At 44.2% G+C, this 20,208-nt stretch overlaps 1 protein-coding gene across 1 annotated transcript; it reads left to right on the forward strand.

Annotated features, from left to right (window-relative positions):
• Nucleotides 1-7,781: 7,781 nt before the first annotated feature.
• Nucleotides 7,782-17,782, forward strand: CFAP100 (cilia and flagella associated protein 100; the record flags this gene model as incomplete). Its single annotated transcript, XM_079540102.1, has 14 exons — nt 7,782-7,857; nt 8,053-8,136; nt 8,914-9,020; nt 10,023-10,215; nt 10,853-10,920; nt 11,520-11,683; nt 12,306-12,386; nt 12,585-12,968; nt 13,610-13,658; nt 14,810-14,961; nt 15,768-15,900; nt 16,122-16,324; nt 17,363-17,456; nt 17,669-17,782. The coding sequence occupies 14 exons, from the start codon at nt 7,782-7,784 to the stop codon at nt 17,780-17,782; spliced, it is 1,902 nt and encodes a 633-aa protein (XP_079396228.1).
• Nucleotides 17,783-20,208: the final 2,426 nt, after the last annotated feature.

Genomic DNA, 20,208 nt, shown 5'->3' on the forward strand with positions numbered 1-20,208 from the left:
CACGACCTCAGGAGACATCTGTCTGCATCTGAGCTGAGGAAAAAAGGGTTTTCCCGCAAACCAAAGGGACCCACAGGGAGCAGGTGTCATTCAGCAATGACAGCATTCACACCTAGGAAGAGAGAACAGCCAAAAAAAAATAAATGAAGTTACATTAGAATTAGTGTTGGCAGCACTGCTATGAGAGAATGCTCAGAGGAGGGAGAGAGGTTTTAGGTCCTGTCTGTAAAGGCTCTGGGGACAAGCACCATTTAGAGCGTGACCAGTTCTGTGTCTTGTTGCCTGGGACTTTTGCCCCATCTTGGCAAAGAAAGAGGGTGACAGCTCAGGAGGACCCATCCCCTCAGCTGTGGGCTCTGAGAACAAGAGCTTGTACAAAGTGAGCCTCTGTCTGCACCCAGCACTGGAACAGGCAGGTCAGGAGCAGTGGCAGAGCCTCGTTACTCAGATGACGCTTTTCCTTTGTCTCTTGGGAAGGAATTGTAGACAAGGACAAGACCAAAGAACTGCCAATCTGTAACAGAGCAGCTTCCAGCAGAGGCCAAGTTTGGATGCATTGGAGGAAAATCTTCGATAGCATCCCAGTTCCAGGAAGAGTGCAATACGTTGAGTGTTTGCTCATGTTGGGATAGCTGCAGAACCACAGCAGGGCAGACAGGCTATTTATAAGTGTATCAGATGTCAGCTAAGCTCTCTGCACTTTCTGCAGAGCACACAAGCCTAATGAGAAAGGACACAGACAGAGAAGAGCAAATGTGCACAAGTTAAAGAGGTGTCCATTAATACAATACATATCAGGAAGAACAGCAGCTGGCCCCGTGCCCAGCACTGCTTACAAGGCCTCTCCAAGCCAAGGAAGATCACTTTACTACCAGCACCGTGAGAAAAAAAGGCTGAGAATGCTCAGTTTGATGGTTGTGCATTATTAGATGGAGAACTGTTTGCCCCTGAAAAAAGAAGGATCCAAACCTATTCATAGATATTTCATTATGCCCTAAGTATGTGGTGTGTAACAAAACAAGAGGCCTGCTAAAGAGTTACTTACCTCTCTCCAAACCTACTACAGGAGAGCTAAAATAGATCTAAGCACAGTCAAAATATAGTTGTTCCAATTAATGTTCCAGCTAGCATCTGCTCTTTTTAATTAGTTGAAGTCTGGTTTCGTCTGGAGACAGAATTGCTGAGCAGAAGCACGCTGGCTTCTTTTCTGCTTAGCCTGCTCTTCTGATCTCTCCTGGTCTTTGGAAACTTTTTCCCCACTTCACAGAGGCTAAAGCCTCTTGTGCACTCAGTGCTCACAGGTTCTCCATACATTTCATTGCAATCAGCTTCAAATCTGTTTCCAGTAGAAGGAAAACTGAGTTTTTGCAGATGGCCTCCCTACCACGCACACACATCTCTCTGTTTGTGCATTGTTTTGTTTACTGACAACTCAGTTTTCTTCTGCATGCAGGCATTTTTGTTGAGCAGATGCAAGTGGAAGGAGAAGGGCTCCCCAGAACCTGTTAACCTTCCTGTTTTGCTCGAAGCTTGCTGATCCTTCACCTCACCCTTTGTAACGCAACCTTTGAGGATCTGCATGTTTCAGTTGCACACAGATGAATAATTTACAAGCCACGGCTGTTGGAACAAACAAACTCCTGCTCTGCCCTTCTGCTCTGTCCAAGCCCTCGATGGCTCGTCTTAAATTTCCTTCACTTTGCTAAAACCTCCAGGACTTCAGCAGCATTCAGAAACCTTTAAAGGAGAAACTGGCGAGGGAATTGCAGAGTGGCATTGCAGAGCAGCAAACAGCACCCACAGCAAGTATTCCTTTTATCTCTGAGCAGGGCATTGACCTGTTGTACTAACTCCGGGTAGGAAAGCCACTGGCAAAGCAACCTCAGATGTAATATTTACCCAAGAGGAGACATTTCAGTGGAAAACAAACTACAGGATCTGCTGACATCCTGGTGGAGAAAACAGTGGGCATTCACTCAGGTGCAGTCAATGGGATAGGAACAGGATGTGGAAACTTTCTAGCATTTCCAAGCACAAGGCTGCCCTTGCATGAGTTTTCACTATCCATGCACAGCTACAAGAAGCCTCACGTGTGGTATCAGTGCTTCTCTGAGCCCCACAGCTCCACACTTGGAGCAGAGATGCAAACTGAGGGTCCTGCAAGAAAACAGCCAGGCTGGCACCAAACATTTACAAACCACATCGCCGGTACCCAGCGATGCCTCATTCTCTGGCAAGAGAAGGTAGATCCTATGAGCTACCCTGGGGATATGAGCCACAGTTTTGGATCACAGATAATAGCTCCTGTCAGAGCTTCTCTGGAGCAACAGACAGGATTGAAACAGCTCTGGAGCAAAGTGAATAGCAGGGTTGTTTTTATCTTTAATCCTTTCCACATGAGCAGAAATGGTTTGGAGCCATAAAGCATGTGCTCTCTTTTGCAGCTCTTAGAAATTAGCCTGACCCATGACTTTAGGAATCCTTGTTCTGACCCACATGCCCCTCCGAAGGAACTGTGTGTGCAGGGTGCATGGGATCACCGGTTCCATCGCCACAAACAGCAGCTTCACCATCTCCCTGAGCACAGACTGGCACTGACAGAAGCAATCCCACCATCCCATGCGTCTCTTCCTCAGCCCATCATGGTGAGCAAAATAAAAGGATCTTTTCCTCGGGCAGGGTATTTTTCAGCTGGATTGGTTCCCATGCAGTCACAGCAGCTGTAGTTTTGCCACAAAGCAAGCGCCAGGAAAACGGCTGGAATGGTGCCTTAAGAGCTTAATGTAAAATCACAAAGTTGCAACCTCGTGTTCCTGGGTCAATTGTCCCTGCAAATAGCAAGAATTTATAGCCTTGGTTAGGCAAGTCTCTTTGGCTTCAGCTCACTGTGACTCTTTACAGTGGGCCAAATGCAAACTCCTAGGCCCCAAATGTACTTAGCTTTGAGGGAAAGCTGGAACTATTTTTCGATTTGGGATTAGGGCTAAACAGTTCTTCAGAACTGGCCTTGAAATTGTAACAATATCGTTTACTTATATCATTACCAAAGCAAGGCAGTGGGGCCATTCAGGGGCCCAAGCTCAGCCTCCTAGACCTTACCTTCTGCTATTTGGAGAAATCTGCATCCTCAGAGGTTTTCAAATCAGCTGGGAAAGGCCTCGTGCAGCCTGAGTTAGCCCTGCTTGGAGCAGGAGGTTGGACCTGGAATCAGGAGCTAGCAGAGCCTCACACAAACATGGCTGGAGATGGCTGAACCACAAAGCAACACCATTTGGGAAGGACCACTGAAGGCCTTTTGGTCTTCATGTTGGGTGAGGTAGCCCAGAAAGACACTGGGAGTAAGGACCAGTGGCAGGATGACCTGAATAAGTCCTGCTCCACCAGCATGTTTGCCAAGAGGAGAGCTGAGCTGGCAGGTCTTGTTGCAGAGCAGCCTCTGGGGGTATTTCTCCTTTAAGAGCCAGAGGCTTTTCTTGGTGCTCCTCATGGCTGGAAAACCCACCTATAACACAAAAGGATGGGAAATGGGGGTCACTGAGCCCTGCGGTACAAGACTGCTGCCAACCTGTAGCTGGCCTCTAGCTAAAAAAATTCACCTTGAGATACAATCCCTCCTTGAAGAAAGCTTCAGATGAAGGGAAAGGGTAAGCAGCAGTGCTGTTGGCAGACCACAGTCAGACAGAGCTGGCCACCTCCAGTTGAGCACTTATACTGTATGTGCTATGGACCTCAATCCCTTCCTCCTGCCTTGACTGCTACCCTGGAAACTGGCTCTGATTTGCCTTTCTTCCTCTTGGGATGTGCTGGGTTCTGCAGATGCATTGTTCAGCAGGAAAAAGAAAAACAAGAGCTCCAGAGAAAGAAAATAACCACCAATCCATGTGGTGCTTCTGTGCCACTTGCTGTTAGTTAGGTTGTTCCCTTTGTGTGGTGTGTATCAGGGCACACTTTGAAGAAATCCAAGTGGAAAAACTTAAACAAATGAGTCTCCTTGAGAAGACTTCAGGCAATGGGGAGATGGCAGCTCAGTGACCTGTGCAGTATCCTAGGTACACAGGGAGTTTCCTGTAAAGATAAGACTACAAAGGAATATTTATTTACCGAGATACTTCTTTAGCTTTCATCTCTGGCAGCGTTTCTCAATCAGCCGTTTCAAAATGTTTTGCCAACACTAATTAACCCTCACAGCACCTCTGGGGTAGGGATCAGCATCCCCATGTCAGAAAAGGAGCAGAGAAGGCAAGCGACTCCTTCCAAGGAAGAAATAAATGGAGCAAGAAAATAAACATATCACAGAATCATTAAGGTTGGAAAAGATCTCTAAGATCATCAAGTCCAAACGTATACCTATCACCAATATTGCCCACTAAGCCATGTCCACACCTATACAGTTCTCGAACAACTCCAGAGACTGCAACTCCACCACCTCCACCCACACCTTCATTTGGAGACAAGAATATCCTGCAGAGCCAAGTCTATGCCATAACAAAACCCTCCCCTAAAGGCCCCCAGGTCTGCAGACATCATCCTGCTGGAAACACAACAGGCAATCCTCAACTCTTTTCATGCAAACAGCTTGTCTTCCCCAGATCTACATCAGGGAAGCACAGACCAGGCATTTAATAAGGCCCAAAATGCGGTGCCCTGAAGCTAAACTGCACAACCAGAAACCCCTAACGAGCTACAGCACCAGTCAGCTGCACAGCCTACGCCACCAAGCAGCCTTTCCCATGATGTGCACATGATATTTATTCCATTCATTAACCAAGTTAATGGTGGCTAAGAATAGACCCCAGATGTCCTTCTGGCCTTAAAAACTTCTTTGCCCTCAAGGAAACACAAAAGCCTAAGTGGCTCATGGCACGTCCGGGATATGAGCCACCAACACCATTTCCACATTTCCAAATATTCCCAAAACACATTTCTGATTTTAAATAATCACTGTTCCAGTTTTGGGAAATCAGAGTTTAGCACAAAACAGAGCAATGGATATATAGATATCTGCATGATGTAGGGATTAGGCCAGACAGAGCTGTAGCTGTTCCTTCATTCTCTATGTTATCTGTTTCTGTGATAGCTACTACTGCAAATTTGTAATCCTGTAATAAACTGGTATTTGTGAACAAAGGGCATTTGATATTACACCTTCAGAAAAGTGTATTTTAAGTACAATTTACTCCTAAATTATTTTTTTGATAATGGAAATTATTCTACAGTCTTATTTTTGATACATACTCCCAGTACATCTGGGAAATTTCCTAAAATGTATCAAAAAAATCCTATGGTTTTTGTATCAGTGCTAAGAATCAAAGTACTCGTGTACTGAATAAAGATTATTATTATTATTTTTTTCCTCTGTAAGCATTTCCCTTCTGTTGCCTAAGTCCAATCTCTTGATAATCAGCAATCACGGAAAAGAATTAAAACAATCAAATGGGATTTTGCACTTACAGAAAAGTGTGCTATTTATTGCATGACTTATTCAGATGGAAAAAGCTGTTTGGAAACCTATCTGTAAATAAAGGAAACTGCTATTTTGGAAAGCCAGAATTATTTTAATAGAGAGTCTAAAGAAGAATGTGATCCATTTGGAATTGATTTGGTCTTCTCAGAAGCAGGAAAGAGAAAATACAGAAACCGAAAATCGTTTCCTCCGTAATTCGCTTTCCTCAATTGATAGTTTATCAAGTCATATAGAACCATAAAATCACTTGGGTTGGAAAAGGCCACTAAGACCATCCAATTCAACCCCAACCATCTGCACCGTGCCCACTGACCACATCCCTCAGTGCCACATCTCTACACCCCCAGGGATGGTGACTCCACCACTCCCTGGGCAGCCTGTGCCAGTGACTGAAAACTGCAGTCACTTCCACTGTCAGGACTCCAGCTCCCAGTTCCACATCCCAGTGCTTTATTGCGGAGATGGGGTTAAGCACCTGAGCCCCTTTTCTACCTGAGAACTTAGGGATGCATAGCAATACCTGTGACATGATGCTTCTCATTGCAGCTGGACCCTGTGAGCCTTTTCTCTGCTGCACCAGGCCAGGAACACTTGTCCCAGGTGCAGGGAGCCCAGCTACAAGTGTCACCCAGCAGCAGGAGCCCGGGTTTCTATGGCAGCACAAACAGAATATCAACAGCACAGTGCCAGCCGTATCCATGCCTCTGTCCCTGTCCAACCACGGCTGTGAGGAGCGTGGAGTCCATGGGGTGAGAAGCCAAAAAATAATGGGGGGGAGGGCACCTACATCATTTGCTTTTGTTGTCAGCATCGGATGTAACGCTGTACTCAGACAAGAGGAGGCAGTGGGTGTCTCACGGGAGATCTCAGGCGTTAGCAGTCTCTGCCTCCGTGTGTGAGCTGGGGGTGTACAGGGGGATAGGGCACAGCGGTGGGATAGAGCCCCACAGATCCAAACCTGGAGTCACTTCCCTTCTCTGCGAGTTCCAGCACTGTGTATTATTTGAGTGTACAAAACACGAGCTTGTTGTGTACTCTGGGAAGATGGTGGATGAATCTTCTTCTGTCATTTTTAGAATTGTTTGCATGTTTACTTGGTTATTCTGTGGGGTTTTTTTTGTTTTTTGTTTTTTTTCCTGCTGCACAGCAGCTTGATGAAATGGAAAATCACTGAATAACTGTTTCTATAGATTAAAACCCTGAATGCTTTATCTGATTCACGTCCTGCTGGACACTGATGTGTAGCTACTGAAGCGTAAAAGTGAAAGAGGCAGTGAGATATATATGCCAAATGATTCCAGCAACAAAGCAGTTTCTATTTGCATTATAGAGTGTAATAATTGTAATTAGCACAACCAGTGCTTCTGCAGCTTTTGGAATTGTTTCCAAAGTGCTGTGCAAACAATCTATTAGAAAAATCAACAATCTCAGACCAAGAATATTTATAAGTTGATCTTAGAAACGGCTCTGTATCCTTTGCTAAAGGTAATATAAAGTGCTTTTTATTTCAGGGAGCTTCACTGACAGCTTATTTCCCACCTGCCAGTATCCTCTGCCTAGTCCTGCTTTCCAGTCCTATTCCTTGCGGCAGAAATTGGAACAACCCCGTGGAAAAATAAGGTTTTTATGGGAAGGCTTTTGGGTTACAGAAGTCAAGGTGTGCTCTAAGAGGGCCAAACACTCAGGTGTTTGCTACAATCACCCCACATATTTTACAAAGCGTATTCACCAAATACTGCTTTTGGAAAGGATTTTGGAGTGGGTACTTCAAGACCAGAAAAGGAGAGAGAAAACACTGGGGTGCATTACAAACTGCTTTAGTTCTACCTCAGACTGCGTCTCATCAGTGCTGAAAGTCTGACACCTGAAGAATAAGACACTAATTGGGCAGCTGCAGAAACACAGCCAATAGGAAACACATCGCACCAAGGACATACAGGGAAATTAGGCCAGATGAGTTTAGCTCAAAATACATAAAAACTGGAGGCTGTTCACAGCAAATAACGATGCTTTAAAATAGCCTTAAAACTAGCTCAAGCGGAAGAGGATATTTTCTGCCGTGCTTATGGTTGTATGGATCAGGAATACAGCAGCAGAATTACATCAACTGAACCAGTACCAGGACTCTGCCTTTTTTGATTCAAGGATAACTGTAACAATGATCTATCTGTTCTCTGTGAGTGAGATCATTACAATTATGCCTTTTCCCCTAGGACCTGCAGCAAAGACTACAAAGGAGACTGGTTTCAGAGAAACTAAAAACTAACTTTCATCGCTTTGCCAGCCTAAAATTAAACGTGACCAAGTTTCCTACAGCATGTCTGTGCTGTCCAGCAATCATTCAGCCTTATCACAAGAAACCCACAGCACTCACAGTGCTGGAACAACTTCTGGTAAGAGCTTCAGGGAATAAAACTGTTGCTTGCGAACCAGCAACGTGCAGATGAAAGTGTGGGTTTGGATCAGAACTGGAACTCGGTGGTTAAGATCCAGAAAGCCCCGAGGTCCATTGCTGCTGTAAAACCTCACTGCATCAGTCTCCAGCAGGTCTCAGTTGATTAATTTGTTTATGCTTTTCTTTGGGCCAGAATCAAGGATGCCACCTGTATATGAAGAGTCAGTTTGTGAGAGTCTCTCTTCTAAACCTGGAATGGAAACCTACCTTGTGTCAGGTAAGGTCACGATGCTCCAGCAGCTTTCCATTCTTTGGTCAGAGAGGTCTGTGTTCATAGTCTTCTGCCCATGATCAGATAAGACAGGCTCCCAAAAGCTTCAGTAAGTGTTCTGCCCGAGGAAAACAGTGAACAAAGACTTCAGTAAATGAGGTTAGGGTATGGGAAGACAGAATGCAAAGGAACGCAGCTCTTGGCTCTGCAGAAGGGCAAGGAATGAATCTTCCCTCTGATAGATCTCCTTGTACAGCCAAGGTCTGAGGTCCTTACTCCCTTTTTTCTTGATCACTCAGGTACTAATTTGAGCTTGAGCATCTATCAAAGTTGATTTTATATCCCACCATGAAATCATGAAGCCGAGTATCTCCTTGCACAGGAGTAAACAGTGCCCTGCTCTCCAGAATCAGGCCTGGCTAAACGTTCCTATTTTACAGATAAACTAATTGTCTTCAGGCTTTGACAACAAAGGGGTTAAGCTTACATTAACAGTTATGACTTATATCTTAAACTCACCTCATTGCCTCTCCAGAGAGGACTACATGCCTACCAGTAACAAGAGATGGAAGAGACCCAGGTGGCACTTAGTATATTGAGGTTTCTAATCATAGATTGAGTTTGTTAAATGCTAATATTAAACGTTAAAGCGAGCAGGCAACTGCCACCAACCAGAAGCCAACTCAAGAGACATGTTGCCATGATGCAGCAGATCCAAGTCTCTTTGCACTGGGTTCTGACATCCTGCCTTGTATCTTCTACATCCTTGTCCATTTCTTGCAGAATTCCCAGAAGAGGATAAAGAATCCATTTACAAAAATCCATTTACAATTCCTCCAGATATTGATATTTTTGCAATAAGAAACAAGGAAAGAAAAAAGGCAAAGGAGGTATGTATGTTCTTTACATCCATGTGTTACTCAAGAGGCCCACTGGGGCAGGCAACTAACCAACGTAAAACAGGACCATACATAAGGAAAACAATACCTGCTAAATTCAGCTCAGATTCCCCTTTATCAGCTACAAATTCACTGAGATCCATGATGTGAGATTAACCTTACACAGAGCAGTGTGAGCACAGACCTGCTAGTTGCTATTGCACAACCTATGCACTATCATTTTGCTTCCATACCCAAAGGTAGGTTTGCCACTTTCTCCTGTTCCTGGAGAAGATGCCTGCTAGTGCTGCTAGTGTTGATTATCTGCAGAAAATTTTGGTGCAAGGTCTCTCTCCTTCCAGTTCAACAGCCCTAGGAAGAAAGAGAACATGGGCTTCATGCCTTAAGTTTCTCTCCATAAAACAATGAATTACAACCCAACAGAGCTGGGTCTCTGGAATGTCTCTTTCTTTCTTATTTCCACTGAGAATTTTCTCTAGGGCACATGATCCAGCAGCACTGGGAAATCACAGAGAGGTTATGATGTCTCAGAAAGGCCTAAGCATTGATGCAGCTGCAGAAACCAAGCAGTGATGTGAAAGCAAGAGGTCTTTGTTACTAAATCACAAAGGGAAGCCTCCCAACAAGCTTATGCAAGCCTCCTCAGCTGACTGATAATTTGATTTTAGCTTGGGTTCAAGGTCACTAAGTATGGGGAAGGGCACCAAGGATGTCTGCTGAGCAATGCCCTCTGCCTCACCTGCACCCAATCTGTACAGAGGGCAACAAATTACAGACCTCAGCCCATGTGAAAGCACTGAATACAAACATTTCACCTTCCAGAAAGCTTTGGAGTGGGTTTCAAGAGCTTCTCTTAACCCAGACTTAGGCATTTACATCATCAGGTTATTAGTAGCTGCAAATTTCTAGACTGTGAATGAACACTTGATGTCACTAAAAACCACAGCAGACAAAACAGATTATCAGTTTGTCCACATAACTGACTTCCTATAGGAACGTGAAAAGATGAAGACCATGAAAATTCATGAGAAAATGACTTACTCTGCTAAAAACAAGGCAAAGGAAAAAGGGTTTAGGAAAGCTTTGCAAAAGGAAGAGGAAGAAGAAAACAGAAAACAGGCAACAGATGAAGAGAGACTGAAAGCTCTTCAGGAGTGTCTTTCTTGGAAGATAGCCATTAAAAAAGGTAGGAAGTGGTTCCTGTCTTCGTAGCAGTGCTGTTCAGCTGGAGAGCAGCCTAAATCAAAAATGGGATGGGACTGGCACTTAGCCCTAGCTGACCTTAGTGAGCTCCTGTAGGCACAGTAGTTACCTGCTTCACCTTGATAGCCTGTGTGTGGCTGGGCTGTGTCCATCTCATGCCTTTACATTTGCAGCAGATGTCACATCACCAGGGCAGCCTGAGTTCCAGATCCCCTGTGGCTTCCACAATAGCTGTGAGCCCTGGGAGGCAGCACAGAAATCAGCTGAGAGCTTGCAGGACCTCATGTTGTGAGGACATTTTTACTAAGCTGACCTGGAGCTGGATTTTGGTGGACACGAACCTGTCGTTTTCTGTCTCTGACAGAGGAGTAGCTTTGCCATTAATGTCTAGAGAACCAAATTTGATCTTTGTAAGGACAAGATTCTCCCCTCAATTCTACTTGTTTTTACAGAGTCCATTTGAAACTGATCAAAACCAGTGTCAAAACGGTATTAAAATAATCAGTCTTGCTAGCTCCAATGCCAACCACATCCATGCTTATAGCTGCTACCATATTCACTGTTCTTTGCATGACCACATTTCTCCCTGTCGTCTGATGAATTTTTTGTCCTCATTTCAGATTATCCACTAGAAAAAGAAACTTTCCGTGACTACATAAATGATAGAAGAGAGATATTTTTACTTGAGGTACTTGGTTTTCTTTAAGAATGTTACTCTCTGTTCATTTAATTGTCCTTCATTGTTGCCTAGGGTTTTTGTTTGTTTTCAAGAGACCCATTGCCTAGAGGTTACATCAGCAGGGCATATATCAGATCTCATTAACTTGATTGTCCAAGCCACATGTTAAAGACACTTATAGTCTATAGACCATCAGTCCACTAAGAAATGAAATAGGCCATTCACATCACCCAGTGGCTGCCATCCAATTATTTCCCCCTTAATTTGCAGAATACACGCATATACTGACCTTCTGGCTTTTGCTCTACTCATATAATTTATCCCTGAGAGCCATTATGAAATCAAAATAACGTTGGAATATCCCCATTATTCATCTCTATTGTTGTGCTATAACACTGCTGAATCATCTTCGTCGCTGCTTATTTGTTGTGTTACTTCTGCAATATCTCTGGTCTCTATGTGCCTAGTTTGCACTAAGACATGTCTTGGTTTGAGTCATTACCCTCTGCCAACAACTGTAAGGCAAGAAGGTGACCAAGAGCAAAACCAAACCCACACACCTTTGGTATCAACCAATGTGACCACGTTATCTTTTGGGTTCATTTCAGTATGCCATAGCAGTGAAGAGAGAAGAGATTCAAAAGTTGGAGAACATAGCAAAGAAAGAGGAAAGAAAACTGGAAAAGGCTGAAAACAACCTGGAGAAGGATATTGCCGTATTTGATGAGTTCCTGAAGGAGAACCATAAAAGCTCCATTCAAGCCCTGAAAATGTAATGGAAGTTGAGGGAACCATCCGTGCAACTCTTTTGCATTGGATAAAGGAGGCTTTTCGCTTGACATTTCCCAGAGGGTTTTGGATAGTATCCAACCTCAGATTCCCTGCATCTGGGTTTTCCCAGAGTTACAGTCCTGGTAGTTTTTTCTCTCCACACATTCAATGAAAGAGAAGAAGGAACCAGTAGCTGGGGAATCCCCTCGTTAACGAAGCCTTCAATTTGTCTGCAGTAAAGAATCCACCATTGTTCCCACCACTTCTCACAATACTTGTAACAGGCAGACTCTTCTCCCTAACCCCTCACAGCGGGAACAGTCCCTGAAGCAAAGCAAGCCAGGCACTTCGGCCCATTACGTAAAGGCAGAGCAGAAACTGATGCTTAGCAGCAGCCAAATTAGGAACACTCTGACCTGGAAGTGCTGCTGGACCCCACGCTCCCTTTGCCAAGGCAGGGCCTTCAGGCAGGAAACAAATGTCACTGATGGTATGTCCTCACCTACAACAGAGAGGTTTCTAGGGTTCCTCCCCATCTTTTTATCCATGTTACATGCATCTCAGCTCACTACCTCTTTATTGCTAAACTGTTTTGTGACTCATTTTGCTGTATTTCTCTCTAGTGCTGAAAAAGAATCTGCAGTGAAAGCAAAGAAAATAGTGGAGATCCACGCAATTAGTTCCCAAATAATGAGCCTCCAAAGGTAAGAATCACACACTATCCCTGCCTAGCCTTTACCAGCCCCTGCAACACAGAGAGGTTCACATTTATCTCCGTGTGCACGAGGACACGAGCTCCCTGTCCCTTCTCTAGGTGTAGTTGAGTGTCAAGGGTTAAAAACAACTCGCTCAAACAGGGGCTTTCCTCCCTGCTAACAAACTGCCCACTTTTCCCACCCCAGTGATATAACCAGATTTGAGAATTCTCTGCGAGAGTACAAGATGTACAGAGACTTCCTCTATCAGCTATCTCCAAAAGAATGGCAGGAGGAATATGAAAAAAAGCATGAAAAGAAGTTGAAAACAGCATCCAAAGCTGACAAAGGAAGTGCCTCGGAGAAGGGTAAGTGCCATGGCAGAACTGCCCACTCCTTTATAGTGCAGCCTCGTGCTCCAACTGTCCATCTCCTCTTGTGTCCAGGCCAGGGTCTGACCATTGGGATGAGTATAAGTGGTATAGATGTGCCCATTTCTCTGCCGTCTGCAGAAAGTTTGAACACAAGTTTATTATCTGGGACCAGACCATGGCTCAAAAGCCTCCTGAAACCTCTCACAACAGAAAATCCGTAAGTATCTGACAAAAGAACAACAAAAAAAAACAAACAAACCTCAATAAACTTAAATAATAGAGAGCACTCAACTGACTGGGAGTTTGGAACAGAGGAACCCTACTCCTCAAAGTAGAACCTGGGCACCGTTCTGGAGCAAAGCTTCTCTGTGCCCTGTTTGTGGCTGAGTTTTTGGTTCGCGCTGTTGGCCACAGCCAGCTGTTTGGTCGTCAGTGGAGGACCAAGGACAAAGTAGACACTGCATTTGCCATCTTCTTTCAGTAACAGGCCCCAGGCAGTAAGAGGCATCTGTACCATAGACAGGGTCACCCCTTACACAAAACCACTGCTAATGTGGACACAGGTGGGCCTGGCACTATGAAGACAAATTGAGGTTTTCGCCCCTCCTGTGGGCCAAGGTTACAGCTCCTACTGACCCCTCAGCAGCCCACAGACAAGAGGAGCCATACTTGTGAATGCTCCAGGGACTGATCAGCAGCAAACAGCCAACACGGGAAGCTGCCAGCTACCTGCAGCTGGAGCCAGAGGCTGCTTGTAGGTGTCAGCATTGGCTGCTTGCCTCACTCATGGTATATTAACAAGGTCTCTTTTGAGTTGTCGTTTCTCTGAGGGCCTGATAACACAAAATGCTTTTTCAGAAATTCATCGGAGGATCAAGAGACTGAAGCCTGCTCGGATGAAGATGAGGTCAGAAGCCTAACACTGAAATATTTAACTTTGTCCTGTGTCACGTATTGACATTACTGATTTCCGTCACCTTCTAACCATTTTTTTGTGGGTTGAGGTCTTACCGTTGCCAATAACTATATGTTTATATATGTATGAATATTCATGGTTTTGCAAGCCATATTTTAAATATTTTGGCTTAGCTTTTCTCCTCTCTTTTCCAAAATCCTACCATCATTTCAAAGCTCCCCACCCTGCAACAAGATATGATCACAGTAGGAGGCGTTGAGGTTAATGAAGTTTTCACTATATCCAAAAGGGAAGATTTCTCCCTCAAATGTTTGCAACACTTTTTGCTCCCCAAAATGCAATCTGAAATGAGCCTTACCACCTGCTTTTCTTGAGTTCACCACATTGGCTGCTGAGGACAAATCTCACCGCCCTTGTCTGTAAGGAGGCAAAGCTTCAGAAAAAGGCTTTGCCCTGGAGGTTACAGGAGTGAAAAAAATAAAATAAATCAGCAGGTGCAAAACACTCACCTTTCAGCACCCACATCCACTGCCATAAGAAACCAGTGAGCCATTCTGCTGCATGACAGAACTTCTTTAAACTAGGCCAGGGTCTGCTCAGTAATATCCCCTAAGTAAGCACATTTAATTGGGGTCACATAGCAGTGTTTGGGGGCTGTGCCTGACTGTCCTGCTGGGGGAAAGCCACAAATAACTCCAGTAAGCAAAGGCACCAGAGGGCATTTCCCTCGTTCCTCTCACCCAGATTTATGTTTTCATCTGGAATTGAGAGAAAAGGGTCACAAAAACATTTTATTTTGATATTGAACGGTTTCTACGTTTCAAAAAACCATGGAAACGTCTCTTTCTGAGAGTGAGCTGCAAATTACATGTTATTTAGGCAACATTTCCGTAGAAAAATACTTTTTTCAATACTGACCAATGCTGTTAAATAACATATGCAAGCTTTAGGGCACCTTCTTCAAATCAAAGCAGCAGAACAAGGATGAGCTGAGGACAAAGCCTCCAGGTTTACGTAGTTATGTTTACGTGGGCAGAGAAAGAACAGCTGGGATCAGGAGCACAGGCCCTTACCTTGCTTATAGCCTTACTGCAACACTACACAAGCAGTTATTTATAAATATCACACATTTTCTGTTCCAGGAGCCTGAGCTGTATTTTACTGACCCCCAACAACTGCTGTCTATTTTAACGGAAATGGAGGAACAGAATTTCTCCTACCTCTGTAATTTCCAGGAGACAGAGAAAGAAATGAATGAGTTTCAACACACCTTCATCAACACACAGAAAAGGAAGTGAGTGCGACCCTGTGGTGAGTGGTGGGAGGGGGGTCCCTACGCCCCAACTTTCAAACAGTCCTTTGTGTTGGAAGGGTCCCTTAAAGGCCATCTGTTCCAACTCCCCTGCAATGAACAGGGACACCCACAGCTCCATCAGGTGCTCTGAGCCCATCCAGCCTGACCTTGGCTGTCTGCAGGGATGGGGCACCACCACCTCTCTGGGCAGCCTGTGCCAGTGCCTCACCACATTTATTGTGAAGAATTTCTTCCCTATCAGATGCAGTGTACTCACACCTTGGTGCACAGCCCTGAAGGCACAAGCTGGGGAGCTGATGCGTGTAGCATTGGGGGCTGTAAGCCAGGAAGGATGGTGTAATTCTTCTAAAGGAAGATCAAAGGCAGAAACAAGGCTCATCCTGAGAGATCCAGACCAGTGCCTGTTTTGACTCAAACCCTTCCTAGAGGAAGGCAGCAGACCCAAGTGTGATTGCAGATGGCAGGTAGACACACCTATTCTCATTTGAAGTGCCTCTCATTTGAAGTGAGTGCTTTTAAACGGAATCTACTTCTCACACTGACTCGTCACAAAACCTACAGCATTACTTAGCTGTGCTCTCTTCCCCCCTCCTTCCCCCCCACAATAACTGCTATCCCGGGAAAACCCAATCTGCTCTCCGAGCCGAGGTGCAAGTCGCCCAGAAATGGAGTGTAGTGATGCTTCCACCTACCGGCAGCAGCGGGGACAGCCTGGGTGGAAGCAGCAGAGGAACCAGATGTTTTGAGAATAGTTTTCCAAACAGCTCCTCTCTCTTCTGGCCCAGGGATCGGGAGAGAACGCAGCAGAAAGAAGTTTTGCTCACCTTGAAATCCACTGTCACCAAATTGGAAGAGAGAGCAGCAGACCTGAAGGTCAGAGTTGAAGACTTTTCCTCAGAACGTGAAGCTGATGTCCAGGTACACCCCAAGGTGGAGGTAAAGTGGGACAGCACAGCCATGAGCTGCTCCTCCAGCCATAGCCATCCATCCCAGGCACTGCTAAGCAAACTGAGAAGCAAGCAATCAAGTTCTAAGAGAAAGCATTCTGGTTTCCTTCTCTATTCTTTTAGAGGGATATAGTGGTTCTAACCAGGCAGGATCCAACTGGTGCATCTCACTATATCTCCTCTTTTCTCTAGGATAAAATGCTTGCAAGCTTGAGAAAAAAAGTGAGGGAGATCTATGGTCAATGCATTGGAGAAATCAGGGAAGGCATGGAGACAGTGGAGATGCTGGCAGCAATAGAAAAAAAGCTCATTGAGTTACTGGACAACCTGGAAAGAATTCCACCTGCAAAGATAGCAGAGATTGAAAAAGTCAAGAAAAAAGAACAGAGAATGAGGTAAGACAAGAACTCCTAGAACTGAGGCCTCTATTTTTAACTACTGACAATCAAAATCAAAGCCCCTGAAATAGGAAACATTAACAGTAATCTGAAAGCCCGGGGGACCCACATCCCAATTTAGCCCTCTGATAATTTCACACTCCCAGTGCTTGCAGCTCGATCAGCAAGCAGCAGCCCAGAGCTGCGTTAGGAGAGGCCAGGAAAGTGCCTGTATTGAACTGATTGAACAAAAAATGACTCCTCTGTTTAAGAATATAGGGCACCTGTAAGCAATGCCAGCTTTCAAATGTTTCTTCTACAAATCTCTGCAGTTTAAATTGTGCTTCTTAATTAAAACAGGAGTCAATTAACACAACAAATTTATGTTCCTAGACATTGCCATTGGCTCTGTTACACAAATGGAAGTTCCCATGCAAACAGCAAAGACATAACTGAGGAGCTGACTGTATCTGGCCATCCCTGGGTAAATCAGATTCATTGAAGAAAAGTACTTTGAGAATTTAAAGCCAAAGTGACATTTTCCTTGTACTTCTTTCTCTGAGTCTTTCTTTGCCTTTATGGTAGAAAGGATGTGTGACACTTCCTCTCTATGTTCTGTGAATGATTTTGTACTCTTCACTTACAAAAGAAATGTGGCCCTGGAGACACCCAAGGTCAGGCTGGACAGGCTCTAAGCACCTGATGGAGCTGTGGATGTCCCTGTTCATTGCAAGGAGTTGGACTAATGGCCTTTAAAGGTCCCTTCCAATTAAAATGATTCTGTGATTTGATGAAGCAAGATACACTTTTTCTGCTCTGGGGATGGAACAGAAGAATCTGTGAAGGAATCTGACCAAACCTTGGCCCCGGCCTGCCTCCGAAAATCAAAACAAAAGAGTGACAAAACAAAAACCTTCAAAGAGCATTTAAAACCCAGCATCATCTATATCCAAATCCCTGAATTCCAGTGGTCTTACAGTTAGAAAAGGAATGGGTCAAAAGCATATTTGTATATCTGTGCACATTCCAACCTCCTTTTTTTGCTCCCTTCAAAAGGCTGAGAGAGGAAAAGGAACAACAGCAGAAGCAGCTGCAGGAGGAGAAACTGCAACGGGCCCTTGAGAGAGCACAGGCAATCATACAGAAAAAGGTAAGTGCAGCGATCCATAGGAACACATCTCACCTCTGCAGCCCACCTCAGGGAAGATGAGGCACCCAAACCCAGCCATTAAATGGGGGAGGAACTCAACCCTGCCAGGAAAACAGCTAGCAAGGAGCATGATCCCAGCAGCAAGAGAACCCTACAGCACACGTGGTTCATGGTGCTGTTCTAACAAACACGTGCTGCCTCTTTCTCTGCAGACCGGCAGAAGGCTGATGTTCCGTTCCAGCCCACCTGCCAGGAAGGAAAAGAAAAAGCACAACCAAGAACAAAGGGATAAGGAGAAAGAAGAAATACTGTACTATTTTACTTGACAGCACAGCTTTTACTACTTAACATAGGGTTGATAGCACTCTAGAAAAAGGTTTCTGTAGCTCCAGCCTGAGCTTAAGCTATTTGCAGTGTGAGAACATCATGAACTTCATGAAACTCCTCCTACCTCTGCAAGACCCAAAGGAAAGGAGCGTCAGGCAACCACTCATTGCTTTTCTTAACTAAGGAAATAAAATAAATGCTCTTAATTTGCTCCTTTGGCTCCTGCTAGCAATGCTTTTCTCATTCAGTTGTTGATGCAAATAGCTCTATCCCTAAAAACCTGACCAATGTCCTGGGTAACAATTTTGCCATGGCACAACTAAGCCAAGCACTTACCATTTATCATTAACCACAGATCAGGTGAACAGCTATAAAATGAAGTCTCTGCCTTAATCTGAAGGATGGATTGGTGGACTCCACTCTGCTACTGTGAAGATACAAAGGAGGAAAAAACCAAACAAGCTCTACAGAAACAAAGGCGTTGACCATTAACTTTATGTCAGGTGCAACCATATAAAGAACAATACCCAGTGACAAGCTGACCATAAAAAAAAGCTTTATTAACCCTTTTGCACCAGTAGTTCTTCAGGCATCCATTGCCAGCAATGGACTTCAAGCCAAGTGATCCATTTGTCGGCTCCAAGAGGTTAGCACTTTACATTCACTTACAAAGCTGAGTGAGGTACATTTTCAGAAGTAGAAAGATTAAGTTGCAAGTCCCATAAAAAGATGGAGTGTTCCTTGGCCACTGTATTAGATTAAGAACTGGTATGGTCCTTGAGAACAGAATAACACAGGCGTTGGCAGCTTGAGGAGTCTCAGCTTTTAGAGATGGAGCACGGTGAGCACTGAGCAACAATCACTTGTCCCTTCAGCATGATTCCTCCTCAACCTTCCTACCTTTCAGGAGAGGATTCTATGTTGTGGTCACAGCCATCAAGTAAATGATCTCCCCTACCAGCGAGTTTGGTTTGGAAACCCCACCTGAGAGGGTAACAAGAATCCCTGGGCATAGGCTGTAAACTCAGGATGAAAGGAACAGAGACACCTCAATGCTCAGATACTTAAACAAAAGACAGAAAAATAAAACTGGTTCAACCAGAGGATAAAATACTGTCCAGGAATTGGGATCTGAAGTTGGATGTAACCTGCATACTTTTTTTTCTTTTCCCATTAAGTCATCAACCAAAAAAAGCATTCTTCTGGACACATACATAGTTCAAAAAGGCACAGGAAGTAAAAGCTTTTCTGAATGACCTCATGTGAATTCAACATCAGTATAACTGTCAAATAAATATGTGCAAGATTAGAAAGATCACAATATTTTTCTGCATGACATACCTTATTCTGTAAAAAAACAGACACATATGTGCACACACACCTCATTGAGAATAAAAAAAACCATTACATACACCGTTCTATCAAATTCCTATACGTCATTTTATAGGCAATTAGTACACCACCATGAGAAACCTTTAAATTACTACCTCAAAATGTAACCAAAGGCTGTTTTAATTTCCCCCCTATACAATTCTATACTTACTTAGGTGTTTGCAGTCCAGATAAGTTCAGTATGTACAACCTCTTCCACTGCCCTCCAGTAGAAATAGCAGTTTTTCAGCGAGGCAGGTCTTACTAACAGCTCTTTTTCCCCTCCCATGAAATTCTAACAATTGCATATTCTGTAAACCAGCCGAAAACCCCACATGCATGTGATACTCTGGGATATCAGTAAAGAACAAGTGTTGACAGAGTTAAAAAATAATAATAATAAAATATATAAAAAATAAGAAGGTAGTGGCCAGTTTACAAGCAACCTGGCAGCAGTTCGTAGATGAGACATAATCAAGGTGCTTAATTTATGTGACTGTCAAAATCCCTCCCAAAAAAGGGAACACAAAGATAAAAACCAACCTCTCTCGACACTTGGAGTCTTAGCTCATCACTTACAGTGAGTACAATTCTATTGCGTTTCTCTTTCAAGTTTTGCTGGAAGAATTCAGCAGATTATTTGGGATGAGGGAACAAGGAAAGGGAGAAACTCAACATGAGCTACAAACTGATTCACAGCTAATATGTAGAATCTAGCTTGCTAAAACGAAAACTTTAGAATATTTCATTTTCATGGTGTAGGGCATCAGCTTTGTTACATGTGACACTTGATTCCAGTTTTCTGCCAAAACACGGGGGCCAGAACAATCTGTGTGCACGTGTGTGCATGTAAAATATCTGTAAATTTTAGGAAAGTTTGAGCTGTCATAGGCAGGATTATTAATTTCTGTTAGCTGCAGAATACTTGCTTTCCTCTGAAAACAGTAAATATTACCTCAGTTTGAAGTTTAATCGAGTACTTCTCCCTGAAACAACACTGTACAGCAGCCTGCGCTGGGCTGCGACCGCTAGGCAGCTGGGTTATACTACACAG

Source organism: Tetrao urogallus (genome assembly GCF_951394365.1).
Source record: "Tetrao urogallus genome assembly, chromosome: 10".
Lineage (NCBI taxonomy): Eukaryota > Metazoa > Chordata > Aves > Galliformes > Phasianidae > Tetrao > Tetrao urogallus.